This window comes from Zea mays, chromosome 2 (assembly GCF_902167145.1).
Source record: "Zea mays cultivar B73 chromosome 2, Zm-B73-REFERENCE-NAM-5.0, whole genome shotgun sequence".
Lineage (NCBI taxonomy): Eukaryota > Viridiplantae > Streptophyta > Magnoliopsida > Poales > Poaceae > Zea > Zea mays.
Window position 1 is genome coordinate 34,384,329 of NC_050097.1, and position 20,121 is coordinate 34,404,449.

Here is a 20,121-nt window from a genome sequence, read left to right on the forward strand (position 1 = left end):
GGTAATCCGAACTGTTAGAACAAATTTAATATTTTAAAATATATATGTATAATATTTGATGTTGATCTTTTCTTATGTTATCAAGCACATTAGTACAAATATGAATAAAATATTATATAAGTTGTTTTATGTATTATTTGCTCCCTACAACACAAAAAGTTGAAAAAATTATCGAATTTGTTTCCGAATCCATACCGAAGTTTATATCTATTATTTGAGAAAATGTAGGATGAATTTGAGCTTTACCTTTTATGAATCTTAATAAGTTGGATGTTAAAAACAAGAATACAAATTTGTATTGTATATTCTATATCCTATTTATTCGCAATCAAAGAAAAAACTGATTACCGAATAAATACCGTTTCCGACCGTTTTCATCCCTACCTTGGGGACAACTTTCGAGCTTCTCCCTGCCTCTCTTTTTTTTCTCTCTGCACTCGATGGTGCATGCTCAGATTTTACATTTTACATTCTTTTTGGGGGATTTGGCTCTCGTAGAGCTAAATAAGAAAAGAGAAATTACAAGCTATGTCCCCATTAAAAACCTTTCTCCCCCTTTGGAAAGGAAAATGGTGCCATAGGAAAAATGAAAAAAGATTACATCAAATTACACATAATATCTTCGAAGCTCATCCGTGTTCCAAGATCTGGGAATATCGTTGCCGTCCATATCCTTCAATCTGTAAGAACCAAGCCTTGACGAAGATAACACCAGAAAAGGTCCTTCCCACTTCAGCTGTAGTTTGCCTACTGTGTCCGTATTAGCCACTCTCTAAAGCACCAAATGCCCTGGTTTAATACTTTTCAACCGAACCTTTCTATCGCGCCATTTTATTGTTTCGGCTTGATATTTATTGATATTCTCCACAGCCTGAAGTCTGGTCCCTTCTATAGTGTCTTTTGCCACGTGATAATCAGCTTCGTCTTCTGCCGAAGCTGCTGTTCTTATTGACCCCGCTTTAGCTTCTTCTGGGGTTATAGCTTCGTTGCCAAATAATAGTTTGAACGGTGTAAAACCTGTTGATCTTGATATGGTTGTATTGTGGCTCCACACCACTTTAATCAACTCATCTGGCCACTTTCCTCTGGGCTGATTGAAGATTAGCTTCATTATTCCCGTCATTATAATACCATTTGCTCTTTTGACAAGTCCGTTTGACTCCGGATGCCTGACTGATGCAAAATGAATCTTCGTGTCAATCTGATCACAGAATTCCTTGAAAGTTTCGGCATCAAACTGTGTTCCATTGTCCACAGTTATAGCCTTCGGCACGCCGAAGCGACAAACAATGTTTTGCCAGAAAAATTTATGTACTGCGACCGAAGTTATTGTAGCTATAGGCTTCGTTTCAATCCACTTAGAAAAATATTCCATAGCTACCACAACATATCTCAAATTGCCTTGCGCTGGTGGAAGTGGGCCTAGCAAATCCAGGCCCTATCTTTGCAATGGCCAAGTGGGCTGTTTTAGCTGAGTGAGAGATGAAGGTTGTTTCTGGTCTCTTGCACATTTTTGACAATTTTCACATTTTTGAACTAACTCTGCTGCATCCGAAGCTGCCTTCGGCCAATAAAATCCTTGCCTGAACACTTTTCCCAGCAAAGGCCTAGACCCAATATGAGATCCACACAGACCTGCATGTATCTCCTTCATTAATTCAACGCCTTCAGTTCTTGATAAACACTTGAGAAGTGGAGAACAAACTCCATGCTTATATAATTCCCCTTCTATTATCACATACGATCTTGTCCTTGCTTCCATTCTCTTATTGTAAGCTTCGTCATCTGAAAGACAATTACCTCGGAGGAAAGATATAATTTCAGTCCTCCAATTTTTTCTATGTAGTGGAGAAATAACAAGTACTGCCCTCTCCATGAGCTCAACCGAAGGTGCCTTTATTGTTTCAAAAAATACTTCCGAAGGTAGAGGGAGCCCCTGAGCCACCGATTTGGCTAGCAAATCTGCATGCTCATTTTTACCTCTTAGAATATTCTTGACAGAAAAGCCTTCGAAAGAAGCCTCCAACCTTCGAACTGTATTCAGATATTTTTCAAGCTTCGGATCTCTTGCCTTGCTACTTTTATCTACATGGCCAAAAATGACTTGGGAATCAGTTTTCAGGATGGCCCTTCTTATTCCCATTGCCCTTAACTTTCGAAGTCCCAACAAAAGTGCTTCGTACTCAGCAATATTATTTGTGCAACTAAAGTCAAGCTTGGCTGCATAACATGTTTTGACCTTTGAAGGTGCCACTAGGACTGCAGCCGCTCCTGCACCGAAGGTTACCTAAGAACCATCACAGAACACTGTCTAAGCTTCGGCGTCTTTGTTTATTTCTTCTTTATGAGCCCCTGGCGTCCAATCAACGATGAAGTCTGCTAACGTCTGGGACTGAATTAAGGATCTATGCACATAGTCAATGGTGAATTCATTAAGTTCTGCAGCCCATTTCCCAATTCTTCCAGTAGCTTCTCTGTTCCTCATAATGTCCTTCAGAGGTTGTGACGAAGGAACAATTATGCGATATGCTTGAAAGTAATGCCGAAGCTTTCTGGAGGCCATTAACACAGGATATAACACCTTCTCCAATTCTGTATAATTTTTCTTTGACAGACTTATAACTTCGGAGACGAAGTACACTGGAGCTTGCTTTTTGACTTGGCCATCTATCTTCTCCTGTACAAGTGCCGCACTCACTGCAGAATGCGAAGCTGCAACATATAAGAGCAATGGAGCCCCTGGCGAAGGTGGAGTTAATGTTGTTAAATCAATCAAATACTGCTTCAACTCTTCGAAGGCTTTTTGCTGAGCTGGGCCCCATTGAAAGACTTCGGCTGACTTCAATATTTCAAAGAATGGCAGATTTCTTTCTGCTGATCTGGATATGAATCTGTTTAATGATGCTAATCTACCCGCCAGTCGTTGAGCCCCTTTCTTTGTACTTGGCGGTTCCATCCGAAGGATAGCTTCAATCTTGCTTGGGTTAGCTTCAATCCCCTTCGTTGATACTAGACAACCAAGGAACTTGCCCTTCTTTACCCCAAAAACACATTTTTCTGGATTTAACTTCAAACCAGCTTGCCTGAAATTGGCAAATGTCACTTGCAAATTAGCAATGTGATTTTCTTGCTTCGTGCTTTTAACTATAATATCATCCACACAGGTCAGCACATTCCTATCTATTTGAGAATGAAGGACTCTGGCTGTCATTCTGCTGAAGCTTCCTCCAGCATTTTTAAGCTCTTCAGGCATCCGAAGATAGCAATATGTGCCACTGGGGGTTATGAAGCTAGTCTTCGGCTCATCTTCCTTCTTCATCCATATTTGGTGGTAGCCTGAGTAACAATCTAGTAGACTCATGAGCTCTGACGAAGCTGTTGCATCTACTAGAGAATCTATTCTTGGCAATGGAAACTCATCCTTTGGACAAGCCTTGTTAAGATCTGTAAAAACAATGCACATTCTCCATTTACCGTTGGCCTTCTTCACCATAACAGTGTTGGCTAGCCACTCTGGGTATTTCACCTCTCTGATAACGCCAACACTAAGAAGCCTCTTCACTTCGTTCCGAGCACCTTCAGCTTTATCGTCAGACATTTTTCGAAGCCTTTGTTTTCTTGGCCGAAAAGATGGATCCACATTGAGTGAATGCTCAATGACATCTCTGTTGACACCACAAAGATCATTGGCTGACCAAGCGAAAACATCTTTGTTGTTGAATAGAAATCTTAACAAATTCTTTTCCTGCTCTTCAGATAACTGAGATCCCAGCAGTACCTTTTGTTCTGCTATATCTTCACATAGAAGCATAGGCTTCGGCTGATCCGCCGAAGCAGCCTTCTCTCTTTTGTATCTATACTTCTCACAGGCTTCGGCTCCATCTATGTTATGGATTGCCTTTGAATCTGTCCAGTTTCCTTCGGCCTTCCTGACAGCTTCTTGACTCCCATGAACAACAATGGGCCCTTATTCCGAAGGTATCTTCATGCATAAATATGCTGGATGAAGTATTGCTTCGAAAGCATTAAGTGTCCCACGACCAATGATTGCATTATAGGGATACTCCATGTCAACAATGTCAAAGACAACCTGTTCAGTCCTTGTGTTATGAACAAAGCCGAAGGTCACTGCATTGTGATTTTGCCGAGTGCTACAATCTGCCTTCCTCCGAAGCCACATAGAGGATGTGTAGCATCATGAATCTTATCCTCTGGTTCTTGCATCTGTCTGAAGGCCTTAACAAATATGATATCCGCTGCACTGCCTGTATCAACCAGAACATTATGGACCAAAAATCCCTTAATGACACAAGATATGACCATGGCATCATTATGAGGGTAATCTTTGAGCTGAAGGTCCTCCTGGGAGAAGGTGATTGGGATGTGGGACCATTTTGACTTGATGAAGGGTCCTTGCATCCCAACATGCTGCACCCTTCTCTGTGCTTCCTTCTTCTGCTTCTTGTTAGCCGGCTCTGAACCTGAGCCGCCTGTTATCGGAAACACCAGCTTCGTAGCCGAAGATGCTTCGACTTGGTTGCTGAACGAAGCCATCAACTCAAAAGTGGAAGTGAGACTTGTTCTCAAATGCTATGAATTAAGAACAAGAGAACACAAAAGTAGATTAATGGTTAATGCCCTTCGTCCTTCGAAGCATTATTTCTCTAAGGATATAACGATCTTCGGATGAAGGTTACGAAGGATGTACCTTCACCATCACAGAATATATCAATGAAAGATGAAGCATATGAAACATGAGAAATAATATGGATAATCATATGACATAATAATATATCTCTTATTATATGATCATGAACAAATAAGAATAACACAAGATTACATTTGTACCTTCGGCTTGACAGAAGGTATGAGAACAAGCGTGACACACAAGCGAGTACCAATCAGCGTGAACAGTACGGGGGTACTGTTCATCTATTTATAGGCACAGGGCGCAGCCTGTGTGAAATTACATTTATACCCTTTACAATCGATTACAATCATGACACAAACTATCATGGGTCAATCTGTCTTTTCATCTTTAAGTCGGTGCAACCCTTCGTCTCAAGGCATGTCGTTATGCCAAAGTTCCCTGGAAGGTAGCTTCGGCGTTATTTCTGTGCTGATCTTCCGAAGGTATTTCTTCTTACAGGACCTTCGGCTACGAAGCAGACCCCCAACAGCTATTTTTCACAAAAAACATCAAATGTAGTATACAATTCAATTTTTTAATGAAAGCATCATAGGGCTAAGCTACTATCTCATCTCACATGTATCACAAGCCTCAGCACCATACAATTCAATATTTTCAATAAAACAACAACAAATAGCCATATGCACCATAACTGGGCTCAATAATAGAATCATCAACTCTGCACTGTCAACACAAACAACCATATGCCATATGCCCTCAGCTATTTTGCACAAAAAACACCAAGTGTAGTATACAGTTCAATATTTTCAAAGAAAACATCATAGGGCAAAGCAACTACTCCCATGTGTCACAAGCCTCAAAACAACACTCAGGTTATTATAATTCCATCACAGGGCTGCTACAAACCATATGGCACAAAAATCTGAAGTATTGACTCAGTAAAAGTTTCAGAATACAAACCTGATAGTATTTGGCCAATGTCTCCTGAGCACAAACGACGGCTGCACTGGCCTGTTGATACGAACACATAGCACATTTTTCCGCCTCCACAGCGGATTCAAGAACATCCAGCGTAGAAACCACATGGTTACCTACTGATGCTATGGCGCAGAGATCACCAGCTACCACACAGGCGGCAGCAGAAGCACTCACGGTGTCATGGGCTGCATCAACGGCCACGGAGAACTTCTGGGCACAGAGCTCAGCGGCAGTTCCATGCCGCAATCCATGGCTGCAAACCCTAGGGTTACAGAGCTAGCACGTGGAAGAAGATATGAGATCTCACCAGCGGCGGAGGCGCGGGAACCGCCCTCGGTGCAGGATCCGCCCTCGGCGCAAGATCACCAGTGAAGGGAAAGGAAGGCCGACCTCTCACGAACTCCAATGAACAGAGAAGAGAAAGTGAGAGATAGAAGACGACGACCAGGGAAGATAGAAGACAGCACCAGGGTACATAGAAGACGTTTGAAGACAGCGGCTAGGGAGTAACGGAGCGAACGGAGCGAGGGCACGACCGACATTTGTAAATGGCTAATGACCATCAAGACACCCGGATGCTATTTCTTCAAATCGAGCGAGATTATAATGCCACGGTTCCAATTGCGTCGATGGCGGTGGCAATAGTCTGAAGCCCGCTGAAGAGAGTGCCACCCTTGCAAAATTCTAGACCAGGAGAAGGAAAGGGATCTCCGGTCCCCGGCTCACCACTTCCGATTCCAATCTGGTCTCGCTGGGCCTGGCCGCTGGCGGCAAGGGAGAGATGGGGAAGAACCAGGCGTATAAGGCGATGCAGCGGGCGAGGCTGGGGTCCTCGTCCGGCGCACCTGGCGCCGCCGACGCCCCCGAAGACGGCATGGTCGGTCCCCTTCCTCTCTCCTAGCAGATCTCTGATTGCCATCCGCACTTCCGAGTTCCAGGCTTGCAATCCATCCTGATCTCATTATTTCCGCGGCCCTATTCGTACGCTAATATATATGGTAGAGTAGGATTCCAGCTGCTGAGGAATTTTGGCTATCTCATCCAACTTCTAGTTTGGGTGAAAAATAAAGAAAAAAGAACTTTGGCTAACGAGGGCCGTCGCAGACGGACGGTTCATTTCATTCTCCAGAGTGGCATGCGGCGCGCCTGGCCAGCCTTAACAAGACGCACACCGTCACCTGGGAGGAGTTCAAAAAGAAGCAGAAGGTACAGCCGGCTTTAGTAATCTGTCTCTTACTCATGTTTACAGCTTTCAATATTTAGTGTATCAACATGCTCCCCTAGTACTGACTTCTGAGTCACCTTTGTCTTGTGTTCGTGATACTAACTTTCACATCAAAAGTTATGACCAAATTTTTTCATGCTAGTTTATGTTCTGATAATGTTGATTGCTTTTCTAGATCACATAGTAAGTTACTTTAGATGAAAATGCAACTGACATGAATGGATATTTAGCATCATCAAGTTTTTCCCTGGCTACTACATGCTCATTTCGTGTTCGATTCACTTTGGACACCTCACCATAATTTAATGTCAGACGCCCTTATAAAAAAACATTCACATCTTTCAAATGTCATCACTCAAAATAACAGTTTTCTATCTTGGTTTTGATGTTTTGGCTTGGGTGATTCATATGTTGACTGTTGAGTCACTCGTAAGTAGTAAGTATCGACCGTGGTGTCTTTATAGACAAACCTTTGTAATTCCAAACAAGGCCCTTTTAGATTTTCATGTTCTCAGTTTTATTTGCAGCAGATTCCAGCACCCGACCGATACCACTATTTGGTTAAGCATATTGTTCTTTTTTAATCGATAGCAACATTTGTTATTGCTCCAAGATGTATTCTAATCACAAAAGGTTTTTTTATAAGTAGTTCTGTAGTTATTGATGGTATTCTTGTTCACTGTCAGGAAGAGGAATTGAAAAGGGGTGAGCTGGAGGCTGACAAAGATAAAATGATGAGAGAGTATAGAGCTCAACTGGATGCTGAAAGAGCTCAGAAGCTAGCAAATGGAAGAAATCACTGGTCCAACTCAAAGTCATCATATTCCAAGAAAGGTAATGGGCTATGGTAACCTGCCAAATGATAATACCTGTAATGTTAGAATCTTAGTATTTCCCACAAATAAATAATGTTGCATATGTTAAATGGCTCTTCTGACAAAAGAATTTTGAAAACAGAGAGGAAGGATAAGGATGCAAAGAAAAGAAATAAAAAGAGGAGAAAGGTATGATAGTTCTTTCTAGGTACATCAGTTTATATTTTCATACTAGGTGAGTGCCCGTGCGTTGCAACGGGAACATGTAATACCGTTGGAGGAAGGGAGCACAGGGGAGGGTGTGAGGAGGCATCGTCTGTACAGGGAAGAAGAACACGGATCTAGGTTTTTCCTTGGGAAGCTAGGAGTCTTAGGGGCATACACTGCTTAGTGCATTGGGAAGCTAGGGGCCTTCGAGGTTTATACTGTTAGGTTATAGGACACAAGGTATAAGAACGGCCACATCTAAGCTCTAGCCTTAGATCTGTGCTTTAATATGCGATAGGCGAAAAGATTTTTCAATCTCAGTTTAAAATTCACTCTCATAATGGACTAAACTCAGAACCTAAGCTATGTTACTAATGACCCTGTTTGCTTAAAATTCACTCTAATAATGGCCATGTTTGCTTCATTTTTTTTAGCTTCTGGCCATAAAAAAATGCCGCGGACCGCCAAACGCTCAACTTTTCAGTTCGCTTTTATAAGATTCGATTTGGTAAAAATCATCCAAAAATCAATATAAACATATAATCGACCGAGTTGTTGCAATAATAATAATCCGTCATTTTCTAGATTCCAAACGTTATGAAAATCTTCGTCTTTCTTCACAAGTAATCTCGACGATACCTACATTATTCCCACAGCCAGGTTATCATAAAAGCTAAACCAAACAGGTGGCAGTTTGGCAGCACAAAAGCAACAGAGCAAAGGTGCTATGCCGTCCTGCTCCTACCGTTGCTTCGGTAGTACCTGCTGCTTCTGCTCGTTCACGGCACCTCAACACAGATCAAAGCGATGACAACCGAGCTCCCAGCACAAGCCAGCTCCAGTAAAGTTTATTTTCAGCAGGGCATGTTGGCTGAGGCGACAGGCGACGGATAGACTCTATATTATATGGATTTCCGACCACATCTTCATATGTCCCTCTTAGGTCCAATCTTAGATTAGAGAAGGAGATATTCACGACTACTGGCGGTTTCATTATGGGGGCAGGTCATGATCAAAGACTCTAGAATGAACAGGTCGCAAGCGGAGGAGCTGCACGTTCAGCGTCGTCTCGTCTCGTTGAGGACGCACACCCACGACCAAAGCAAATCTGCAGGCATCAACACCATCCCCGTCATCCGTCAGAGTTGAGATTTGAGAACGCGCTCCTCACTTCCTCAGCCACAACAGTCAACAGCAAATGAGTGTCCAGGCACAGGCGGCAGCAGCTTACCACAGCCAGCGATGAATGTCGGCGTCCTGCTGCAGGTTGGGCTGCCGCGGCTGGAGCCTGTACCCGTGCATCTGCGGCGACAGCCCCAGCGCCGTCATCGACGACTCCGCGGCGTCCCGGCCGTGCAGCAGCAGCTGCTGGCTCTGGCTGCCACTGCCACTGGCTCCCACGTCCCACCACGGGAACGGCCTCGGGTTAATTCCCACCATCTCGCCAGCCTGCTGGTGCTGCCCGCTAGCAATAGCCGCAGCCGGGTTCTGTGTTTTTTCAAAGGCCACAGCCGTGGTTCAGTCAAAGAAAAGTTTTGGAACAAACAGACATGGGATCACTTGAGGTTAAGGGCTATGAAAACGGGCCAAGCGCCTTACCATGAGGCACAGGTAGCCGCTCTGCTCTGCTGGCATGTGCATCTCCTGCGGAAGTTCAGGACGAAACAGAACTCTTGTGTGTCACAACAACTCGGGCCTTTTAAAAGAGAGATGTGTACAGGCTACCAAGCGACGGATCGGAGGTTGGAATGCTGTGTACCCTTTGGCGGATCTCGAGCAGCTGCTGATCGAGTAGCTCTTGCTGCCAGAAACAAAACAAGTGTGCGCTCAGCGTTAGCACTGAGGGATCTCCCAAGACTGTTTTTTTCGTCTTCTTTTTAGGATAAAGATCTACAAGAATCTACAAGGCTACTCCATCAATCAATATGTCGGCGTGCTAGTTATAGTCAGTGCATAGTTACCTTCCTGAGGCGAACTTTGTACAGCGAGAACTCGATCTGCTGCTCAAGGTTGCTCAGATCCTGCGCGGAGAACGAGGCCAGGTCCTCCGCCATGTACTGCGCCATGATCATCCTCAGCCTGTTCCTCTCATCTTTCATCCTAGTCATCTCTTGGACGATTTTCTTCATGGGAAAGGAGGGCGCGAATATTAGGTTATACATCAGCGGAAAACGGAGATTGTAACATCTTGGTCCAAGAGAATAAGCTGCACCTGCTGGATGTCCATCTCCTCGAAACGGGTGCTAGGGGCTTTCAGGTACCTGTCAAAGACGCTTGCTATTCTGCAACCAGAAGCAGCAGTGATATATAGCACGGCATAAAAACGTCGTAAAACCCCTGATGGGTGCTCAGTCATAAATAATCACTATTGAAACTATTAAACTCTGGCAACATGAATATATGATACCCGTCTTATACCACACACCTAATCACCATCTCTTTCTTTTTTTACTGAAGGCTTCAAACTGTATATGGTAAGCTAAAAGGTTCTATGATGCACGCCAAGCTATAAGATTGTAGTTGGCAGGAATAATTGCAAATCAGTTCTGAAGCTCTCATGAATTTTTTGAACTCATCACTAAAGTCTAAAACCTTATAGCAGAATAAAGCTGAACCTTATATGTTACTGTACTAAACAAGCTTCAGAAATAAAAAATGCTTCACGCACCTCCATGGAGGGCTGGAGTACTCGTACATCCTGCCACTGCCAGAGAATATGATGACTCCGATTTGCGCATCACAAAGAATGGCTAGCTCGTTTGCCTTCTTGAACAACCCCATCCGCCTCTTGGAGAAGGTAACTTGGCGGTTTGTTGGATTCTCAATCTTCTTCAGCTCTACTTTTCCACGCCCCATTGGTACAGCTTGGTGCTTCTACTCTTCTATTCAACCTACAAGAACATATGCTGCGACTGCGAACATTGGCAGTCATCATTCAGGACACCAAAGCACAACCATGATAAGAAACAAACAAATAGTTCATATGCGTGAGAGGAGGTAGAAGCAAATGACTTCGAATCACCAAGGCCATGAAATAAAAATAACAGACAGTTTCAGTCTTTCAGTTTCATGAAGATCAAATGAATTTAAGAGCTCGAGAAGATGAAAAGATTTGAAAAGCATGAGAAGATGAAAGGATTTCATATGTATGACCAAGAGATGACAGCAAATGGCTTCAAGAATACAATAGAAAGTTATCTATACAGGAACAAATGCTAGTAGAACTGTGCAGTTCTTATATTTCAGAAAAATCAAACTTTTATGAAGATCAAATGAATTAAAGCATGAGCAGGTATATACAATCAAACAAACAACATTGAGGTTACGGGTTTTTTGCCTAGCCCTATGCGGTGTATTGTTCACGTCTGTTCAGGATATCCATGGTTTTTCCTCATAACCTCAATTTAAGGGAAACAAAATTCAGTATGAAATAATCCGGCTTTAGAAAATATCTAGTTACGTTATTCCTCTTCACTCAAAATGGCACTGTGAAACAATCTTTTCCCTTTAGAGAGCGATGACACAAGAAGTGTGTGGATTGGCTACCAATCATTTAGCTCCAGTCAATTGGATTAGTCAAACCATTTACCTCTTATATCGAATCTAAGTCTTATACTTGCCAAAGAAAAAAGTAGTATTCAAAACCATATTTACAACCAGAAAAAGATTGCTGAGATTTTGCACACAAAAAATACATAATAAGAGCAGGGTTTTTTTCTCGGACGCGCAGGAGAGCTGCACATGATTATATTAAGAAGCAAGTAGGGAAAGTCGAAAATAAGGAGTTGTTAGAGGGAGTTTGTTAGGATATGGAGTTTGTTACATATTAGACAAGTCCTAGAAATAAGGAGTTGTTAGAGGGAGTTTGTTAGGATATGGAGTTTGTTTCTGTCAGGGACTATATAAGTCCTATCTCTGTAACCATGATGGTTAGCGAGCAATTAATCTAAAGAAGAGATTATTTCCTTTCCTCTCGTTCCCAACCGTGCGACAGCACGGCATCCTCTCGCCCCCGTTCTTCCAGCCTGCGCTCTACCACCCGCCACTCATACAACCTAAGGAGTAGAGATCGTACCAAGTTGATATGGAAAGAGACAGTAAAAAGAGACGTAAAAGGATGTAATATACCAAAGGTTTAGCCTTGAATAGGAATACATGGAAAACAACTATTCATGATTTCACATGCCTAAAGCTTGTTTGGGACTAAAAGGCTTTATTGTTGTTGTTGTATATTCACAAAAGAAAGAAGCACAACCTTATAAAAGAAAGAAGCCTTTCAGTAGTGAAAAATGTAGAACACGTTTCCAGAGTAAGCTAATATAACGAGACATACCTTGTTGTGAGCAGCAGAGCCACCATACTGAATAGCTAATGTATCACCCATCCGTTCATAGAAATCCATCAGATAATCAACCAGAGGATCATGCAATTCAATTTTATGTGCTTCAGCAAGTCCCAGTGCATGAAGTTGACGCCCTAAAGCAGCTAAACCATATGAAAATTGTGCAACATTTGTGCGATCCAAGCAGTCTATACAATTTGTCCTGAGGACACCCTTCTGTAATAAAAGAGGTACCAACTTAGCTGCACATTCAGTTTGATCTCTGCTACTTCTGTCATCACGTGATTTGGCAACAGTTTTTTCTTCACTGCAATGAAAGGATAAAGGGTATTAGAACTGAAAAACAAGCACTTACAAATGTACAAAAAATAATTGTGATCTCTAACATATGAATTTGGCATAAATATTTAGAGAAAGTACGTCATAAAATAAATTCCAGTGGAGGTTCTTCTTTAAGGAAATTGACGAACTTAGCTTCACTATTACTTTCCTATCACTTGGCAACTTGAACTTGTGCATTATTAAGGAAAAAATATCACTACCTTGAGATGTCATCAAATTTTGTTGATGTACTTATTTCACAGTGGAGGAATTCAGTTAGATCCAACACATCTGATGCCACCTTGCTCAACAGTGCAAGCACATTGGTGCCTTTCCTGAAAGTAGCAGGTAGTAATTCACACTAAGGTACATACAAGATGATTGTCTTACACTGAAGGAGCAATTTTACATAAGATTCGCTTGTAATACAATGCATTACCTTCGAAAAAGATTACTCAGATCCATGTGCAGAAATTTTAGACACTTGTCATCAGATAGGCTCTTGTTAATGTAATGAATAGCCTTTGCAAATTCTGCACAGAGCAGAGATTCACGGGGCTTCTTCTCGTGGGTCTGATTGAAATATAATTAAGGGGTTCAAAATTTCAGACTTATAACAAAAAGCAGAAGACTATCAACTTGGTGATTAAACCCTCAGCTAGAAAAGTCAGTGACAATATAAGCATAAGTCAAGACATTCACATCAAACAACAATGATGCTGCACTTGCCTTTATTAAGTTCAATATGATTATTGGATTCCCATATCTAAGTGCAAGGTTCTCAAGTAGGGAAAGTCCCATATCAAACAACAATGATGCACACAAAAAAAAATACATAATAAGAGCGGTTTTTTTTCTCGGACGCGCAGGAGAGCTGCACATGATTATATTAAGAAGCAAGTAGGGAAAGTCCAAAATGGACTCGGATACAAGGGAAACCTCCTAAGGAGGTCTAAAACAAAGATACAAAAAACTATAATAAGTGCAGATTCAGGACATGTCCAGATAAGAAAACGGATAGCCTCGCTATACCATACCGGCACACTAATAACAAATTAGATATGTGACGATAAGCACAAGCCACGAAAGAGGGCACAGGTAGATCTCAAATATATGTAAAAGCAACAACCTGTCCAAGTTTGCTTGCTGGGAGGCAAGAATATGACTGTGGACATCTTCCAGTAGCCTTCTGTTTTTGTTAGTAGTCGAGTACTTACCCAACCATCCACCAAACCTATTAAAGTTTCGCTCACCCTGCCATTCTTGCATAGAAAAGGCTGATGACATTATCTAACAACAACAATGCCCAACAAGGGACAAACAAAGGGGATAGAATATATACGAAGCAGAAATAGTCACCAAATGTAGTTGACATTATCTTAAATTAGAAATTTTAACAATTGCATCGATAGTGCAAGAAGCACACAACAAACCAGTTTGAGAGAAAGCAAGGTTTGGTTACCTGAAGAATATAAACAACAGTAAAGGCTCTGATTTTGCTGTCTATTCTGAAAGAAGAATCATGTAACCACTGCTAGCAAACATATAGTGCCAAGGCTAAAAATAATAATGACTTTCATGCTCACTGTATCTCCACCATCCTTGTCCATTGAAACACAATAGTCAGCAAAGGACGTGCTGCAGGATTAATCGATCAATAGCTGAGAACAATCCATCCCCGTACATTTCATGGATTAAGCTGAACCATTGTATTCTAGCCATGTCCGAAGTAATAATAATCGTAAAAGCAAAAGAAGGTGGCAGTGCCCTTTGGCCACTGGCAGTCCTTGAATCAAGTAAATAAAAGGAAAAAAAAGAAAAAGAAAACAACAATGTCCGCAACAAATAATCGTCGAGAACTGTTAGTTAACCAATCCAAAAAAATAATCTAGTGTTTGCACGGGGAGGAAAATCCACGATTCTAAACTCTGGTAAGTATGAATTCAAGTTAGAAAAATGGATAATAAAAAATAGTAGGATCGCCAGGAACAAATCGCTCACCAATGGTTTCCGCTGTGGAGGCGGGCTTGATGCTTCATCTCGCGTGTAGTCGTTGTTCTGATGCGTAGGGCGTCGCACAAGACTCAGACAATCTGAATTAGATCCCACAAACGCAGGCGACGACGCTTGAGAGACTATTGAAGCAATATACGTAAAAAAAAATTGGTGAAGGTGAAGCAGGTTCCTTACATGTTCTTCACAGGCTATAGGAAGTGTGTGCTAGGAAACTGGCTTACCTCCGTGTATCAAAACACTACTTGCCCCTTGCCTGTCAACCTATTTTGTCTCCCGGAAAGAGGATTAGAATTTTTCTACAACAAATTGGATAAGCATAATATGCGGCCGGCAATAGAAATATGAGGGCAAAAAAGATTAATTTCTTTCTGATGGATCTCACCGACAGAGAACACAAACAGTAAAACCACAAAGCCGAGCAAACAAAGGAGGGGGAAAGAGGTGATTAAGGAAATGGATTCTGGAGAAAACAATTCAATACATGGGCGGCGAACTGGATAAGCAGAATCTACGCCCGCTACGGAAAAATGAGACAAAAAAGTAACGCACTACTGAAAACGAAGCCGTAGGATCACAGAGAGCGAAACGCACGGTGGAAAACGACGATTGAAGGAGATCCAAAATGGAGAAAGCTTCACGCGGGGGCGAGGGCAGGGCGTTAGCGACCCTTCCATATCGACGGAGAGCGGGGCGAGGGGCGAAGATGGCAGGGGCGGGGTAACGGCGGGAGACATGGTCGTGGCGCGGGTGGGAGCTGAGGGTTTAGGATTTTTAGGGTGCTCTCCATGGACAGCAGAGCGCATGGATGGCGCGGCCGTGCGGGTGTGCGCGGACGTGGATTGAGTCGGCAAAGCCGATCGGGAAGGCGCAGGGACTGTGGGCCTCGCGTGGATCGGGCGTGAGGGAGTGGAAGGCGCGGTCCTAGGCGGAGATTTCGGAAGGCCGACGCTCTGCTCTCCATGGAAAGCATCGAGCCGGGATTGCGCGGTCGCGAGGAGGGAGGAGAGCCGGGTCTGAGCGTGGGCGAGGAGAGTCGGGCGGAGGCGCAGGTGCTTGGGTCACTTGAAGCGATCGGTCGAGGACGGAGGCAGGGTCATGGTCACGGGGCGAGGGCTGCGGGCGCGGGGAGGACGCCGCCAATGTCGTTGCGGCGACGGGGGCTAGGACGGAGGCGGGGTCTGCGGGCGCGCGGAGGGGACGCATCAGGCGGGCGGGGGCACGGTGCGTGGTGGACGCCCTCCTTCCACCCTTAAGGATTAATAGAGAATAGCATGAACTGAATACTTCCCTACCAGAAGAGCTTGAAGAACAAAAGCTCCTACTAAAACTGGTCTCAACATTACATTCACTTATTGTGCTTACTTTAAATTTGTATGGTGCACTCACATTTAAAACTTCAACAGCACAGAAGTTCATCAGAGTCAAGTTCCAGCTTATCGTCAGAATCTTCCAGCAGCGATGATGAGGATAGGGGTTCAAGGAAGTCCAGATCACGATCTAGTTCGAAGAGAACAAAGCAGGAAAAGAAGCACCGATCAAGGTCCAAGCACAGAGACAGTGAAAGTGAGGAAGGTCCAGTTCGCCTCTCTAAATTCTTCGGGAAGTAAGGAGTAGATACTGTACCCAATACGCCTTTTCATTTTGAACCGTAGATTGGTGGGTTTGGATGTAATATTCAATACAGATTATTTCTGAAGGTTGATGGAATCAGTTACCATGTTCTCAATAGAATGCTCAACAGTTAAGAGGGTCTGGTTAAGTTGTGTGGCTTCCTAAAACTTTGTAAGGAATTGGTAAGTCATTGTTAGATTGCTGTACCTTAGAGGATTTGATGTCTATATTTGAAATATTTGATAAATCGAACTGCTATATATATCTTAAGGCTTCACATGGCCAGTCACTTGTTTCGGTTATGCTCTCGTTGAAGCAACGTGATACACCAATTCGACTTCAGATCAAAAGACTGAATACTGCATCTTAGCACCATCACTCTAGTTATCAACCGTATAGTTGGCCTCGTCTATAAGGTTAGTTCCTGTCCGTGAAAAAAAAAACAGCAAAATAAAAAACACACAAGCAAGACCTTGAAAGTACGTAGCATAATGAAAATGACAACTGTGGATGTATGATTAAACACTTAATGCTAGGTTTTCACAGCCAATAACTTTAGATGTATGATTAATCATTTCTTTTGAACACGCTCTCTGAATGAAAGTGTCACACCCAGATTTAAAGGATAAAGCCGGGTACGTCTCATATGTGCGTCAAGTAAGAACTTCCATATAATGACAGAATATATAAAGATAAATGTCATAAATATCATAAATATATTTATTACATAGCGAAAGTCTTACAAAATAAATGATAAATATAAAACGAACTAAATATTATTTCTCTGGCGCCACGAAGCTGACTGGGAGACGCCACCTAGATAAAGTCAAACTCCTGGTTGTGCGGCTCCTCTTCGACCACCTGCTCTTCACCTGTGGGGGGTTATATATTGCAAGAGTCAGCTCACAAAATATCATAGCTCAACAAGTTGTGGGAAATAATGTGCATGAACTCACCAAAGGTGAGAGTTCATGTGAAGTGTAAGGTTGATCAATAAAATAAAGGTTGAAGCTGAGCATTGCTTTTATAAGTTGGTCAAAATTTTACTAGCAGTTACTAAGTGTAAGTAAATACCAAACCATAGTAATAATAAATCAAAGTAATAATAAATAATCTCAAAGCTATGCAAATGACAAATTGAATTTAATTCCATAAATTAATCATGTGAGGGTCCGAGCCGCTCATGACCGTGAGCGCGGCTGATATACCAGTTTTACACTCTGCAGAGGTTGCGCATCTTTACCCACAAGTCATGTTACCCATCTGCCAAGGGGTCATGAATCTCATAAACCTCTACCAAGGAGGCGAGACAGGGTAACACTACGATGCCTTTACAAAGTTCCACTAGCTTCAGAGAACCCGCTACAGTTTCTAGGAAGCTCTAATGCAGGGACCCCTCGCCTGACCGCCATCGCAACAAAATCAACTCAAGGGCCTCCCTACACTGACCACTCCCCTACTGCCCTTGCCCCTTTCGGGTAAGGTAGTCCTCCACTAGCTTTCCTAGTTAGTCAGCCAAGGGAGTCCCATACCACCCTTGTGGTAGTACTGTTTCCCGGGTGGTCGCTCCATGTTCCAATTAACATAATAATCTTATCATGAACAGTACATAATAAAATGATAATAAAAGTGTGATCATGAATAATGTGTATCTCCATACCCAAAACCATATAAAGCAATAGCAAGTACTACCCAAAAAGTCCAGTGGAATCAAGGTATAAAGATAGTCAAACTAGGGTAACCTAAAGGGGTCCCATCAAAATTAACCTATGCAGATCATTATGATTAATAAGAACATGAGTGGGTAAAAATAAGTGATCAAGGACACAACTTGCCTTCAACAAGCTCCCGTTCAGCACTCTCCACCTGCTGAACCCCTGGATCCTCAGTGGCTTGCTCGTCCACTCGCAACAAGACAAACAAACATGGTATAGCAAAAGTAACATCACACCAAACAAAAGAACAGAATGTATGATAATATTCCACGCTGTGTAACGAGATCGTAGGAACAAGAATCACTAAATTCGGATCTACGGTTATTAAGTTATGAATTTCTAAAGTTATTTAGTAGCTAGAATAGAATAACTCAAGTGAATAATTTTAATTTAAGTTTCATGACTAAACAGAGCTACTAGTTGATAGACAATATTATTACAAAATTAATGTCTCTGGATGAATCAATTTGGAGCTAAAATGAATTAAATATGAATTTCACAAGTTTTCTGGAATTACTTTTGTATTAAATCAATTTCTAATATTAATTATCTGGTTTTCACTACTCTCTGGACTGCGCACCAATTACTAGAAAGTCCAGGGGCTAACTCAAAAGATTTCCCAGACTCAGTCTACACCCCCTAGACGGCGGGTTCTATTTCCAGAAAACCTGGGGTTTCTTATGTTAATAAGCCTGAGTGAAAGGGTATCGCGCAACTACGACCGTCAGATCTATACCGACGGCCCGGATTAGAATCAAGTTTAACCGAATTGGTATTCACCCTGGGCACTCAGATCAAACTTCAACGGTTCTGATTTAAAGCACGTGCGTCTACTCCGCAGTCGCCCGATTAGATCCAACGGCCCAGACCTCTCACGCCGAATCGTTACTCTAGACTTAATCGTAGCCGATCGCTGAGGATCTAACGGTCAACGACACTTCTCCCTTTTTACCGCCCTCTCCTCTCATCTCTGGCTGGGCACACCGGCGAACTCGCGGCGGCACCATTGCCGCAGACTGTAATTTCCCAGTTCCTGCGCCCAAGCTCCGACCCAGACCGCGCTACGCAAAGAGGAGATGGAGTCGAACTAGTAAGGGGAACACTCACCAGTACACACGGCGAAGACGGGTCTGTCCACGGGAGGAAGCGGCGCCGCGCACCAGTGAGAAATTTCCAAGGCGACGGTGCACTACAGAGCCCAAAACTCCGCATGTCCGATGCACAGGTCCGGTCAAACACCAACACTCCCTCACCAGGCCACCGGTCACCGGTGAGCGCGAAGAACAGCGCTGGCGGAGGCTTTCTCCCCTCCCCGACTTGCTCGCACGATTACTGGTAACTCCCTGATTTGAGTTGGAATAATCACAGGAGTTTGGCGGGGGCGTGCGCGTGGTCGAGGCAACCCCGCCAACATATAAACGCTGCTCCAGTTGGTTGGATCTCAAGCAGGATTCACACGCAGCGAGCGGAGGAGCTGCAGAGCTTCTATTATCGGGAGATCCACAGTGACCACAGGCCCACGCATCATCGACCCGGCTGAGGAACGCTGCGCTGAGTCACTGACAACATGTCCCCCACCCGAAGAGAGCGTGTGAGGATACAGCGCTAGCGTAGAACGAGTCCGCCCCATGGGTTTCACCCACAGTGAGCGTGAGGCGCGCAAGGAGAGTACGTGGCTGACCGGTGGACCCCGATCATCAGCGGTGAGCGCGCGTGCGGTAAGAGAACCTAGGCCACGCGGCGTGTTATGCGGAGTTGGTGAAAGGGAAATAGGGTTAACCTTTTCTCACAATTAATTTTGGTGGTTGAATGCCCAACACAAATATATGGACTAACTAGTTTGGTCTAGAATACATGTTCTACAGGTGCAAAAAGGTTCAACACAAACCAGTAAATATTGAAGTTAGGGATCCAATTCAAAGGAGAAAAAGAAACCAAGTGTGTTATGGTCTGACGCACCGGGCTGTCCGGTGCACCAGGCCCGTACAGGGTTAAACCAGCCACTCTCGGGTTTTCGCATGCGCACTTTACTATAATTTACCAGACTGTCCGGTGTGCCAGTGGAGCAACGACTAATTCGCGCAATGGTCGACTGCAAAAGCCACTGACAGAGCAACAATGAAGAACAGTGTGCACAGAGTCAGAGCCGCAGAGTCAGAGGCGCACTGGACAATGAACAGGACATGTCCGGTGTGACACTAGACTATCCGGTGGCACAAGAATACAAAGGCGCCAACGGT

At 43.4% G+C, this 20,121-nt stretch overlaps 2 protein-coding genes across 2 annotated transcripts; one reads left to right on the top strand and one right to left on the bottom strand.

Moving 5' to 3' along the window:
* The first annotated feature begins 6,346 nt into the window (after nt 1-6,346).
* Nucleotides 6,347-16,450, top strand: LOC100282046 (CBF1 interacting corepressor). The gene is made up of 5 exons (NM_001361150.1): nt 6,347-6,506; nt 6,734-6,835; nt 7,541-7,688; nt 7,812-7,858; nt 15,959-16,450. The coding sequence occupies exons 1-5, from the start codon at nt 6,411-6,413 to the stop codon at nt 16,160-16,162; spliced, it is 597 nt and encodes a 198-aa protein (NP_001348079.1). The 5' UTR covers nt 6,347-6,410; the 3' UTR covers nt 16,163-16,450.
* LOC103646272 (uncharacterized) lies at nt 8,097-13,112 on the bottom strand. Its single transcript, XM_020548245.2, has 7 exons — nt 12,979-13,112; nt 10,545-12,874; nt 10,089-10,158; nt 9,838-9,999; nt 9,636-9,677; nt 9,476-9,520; nt 8,097-9,364 (listed from the first exon to the last, which is right to left on the bottom strand). The coding sequence occupies exons 2-7, from the start codon at nt 10,730-10,732 to the stop codon at nt 9,104-9,106; spliced, it is 768 nt and encodes a 255-aa protein (XP_020403834.1). The 5' UTR covers nt 10,733-12,874; nt 12,979-13,112; the 3' UTR covers nt 8,097-9,103.
* Nucleotides 16,451-20,121: the final 3,671 nt, after the last annotated feature.

What these genes read in the sequence shown, in the direction of transcription:
- LOC103646272 (XM_020548245.2), bottom strand. Translation starts at nt 10,732, where the DNA reads ATGGGGCGTGGAAAAGTAGAGCTGAAGAAGATTGAGAATCCAACAAAC. An exon ending in AGGAGATGGACATCCAGCAG is followed by an intron (nt 10,000 to 10,088) that starts GTGCAGCTTATT and finishes TTTCCCATGAAG; the next exon opens with AAAATCGTCCAAGAGATGAC. An exon ending in GCGGCTACCTGTGCCTCATG is followed by an intron (nt 9,365 to 9,475) that starts GTAAGGCGCTTG and finishes GAAAAAACACAG; the next exon opens with AACCCGGCTGCGGCTATTGC.
- LOC100282046 (NM_001361150.1), top strand. Translation starts at nt 6,411, where the DNA reads ATGGGGAAGAACCAGGCGTATAAGGCGATGCAGCGGGCGAGGCTGGGG. An exon ending in AGTTCAAAAAGAAGCAGAAG is followed by an intron (nt 6,836 to 7,540) that starts GTACAGCCGGCT and finishes GTTCACTGTCAG; the next exon opens with GAAGAGGAATTGAAAAGGGG. An exon ending in GTCATCATATTCCAAGAAAG is followed by an intron (nt 7,689 to 7,811) that starts GTAATGGGCTAT and finishes TTTTGAAAACAG; the next exon opens with AGAGGAAGGATAAGGATGCA.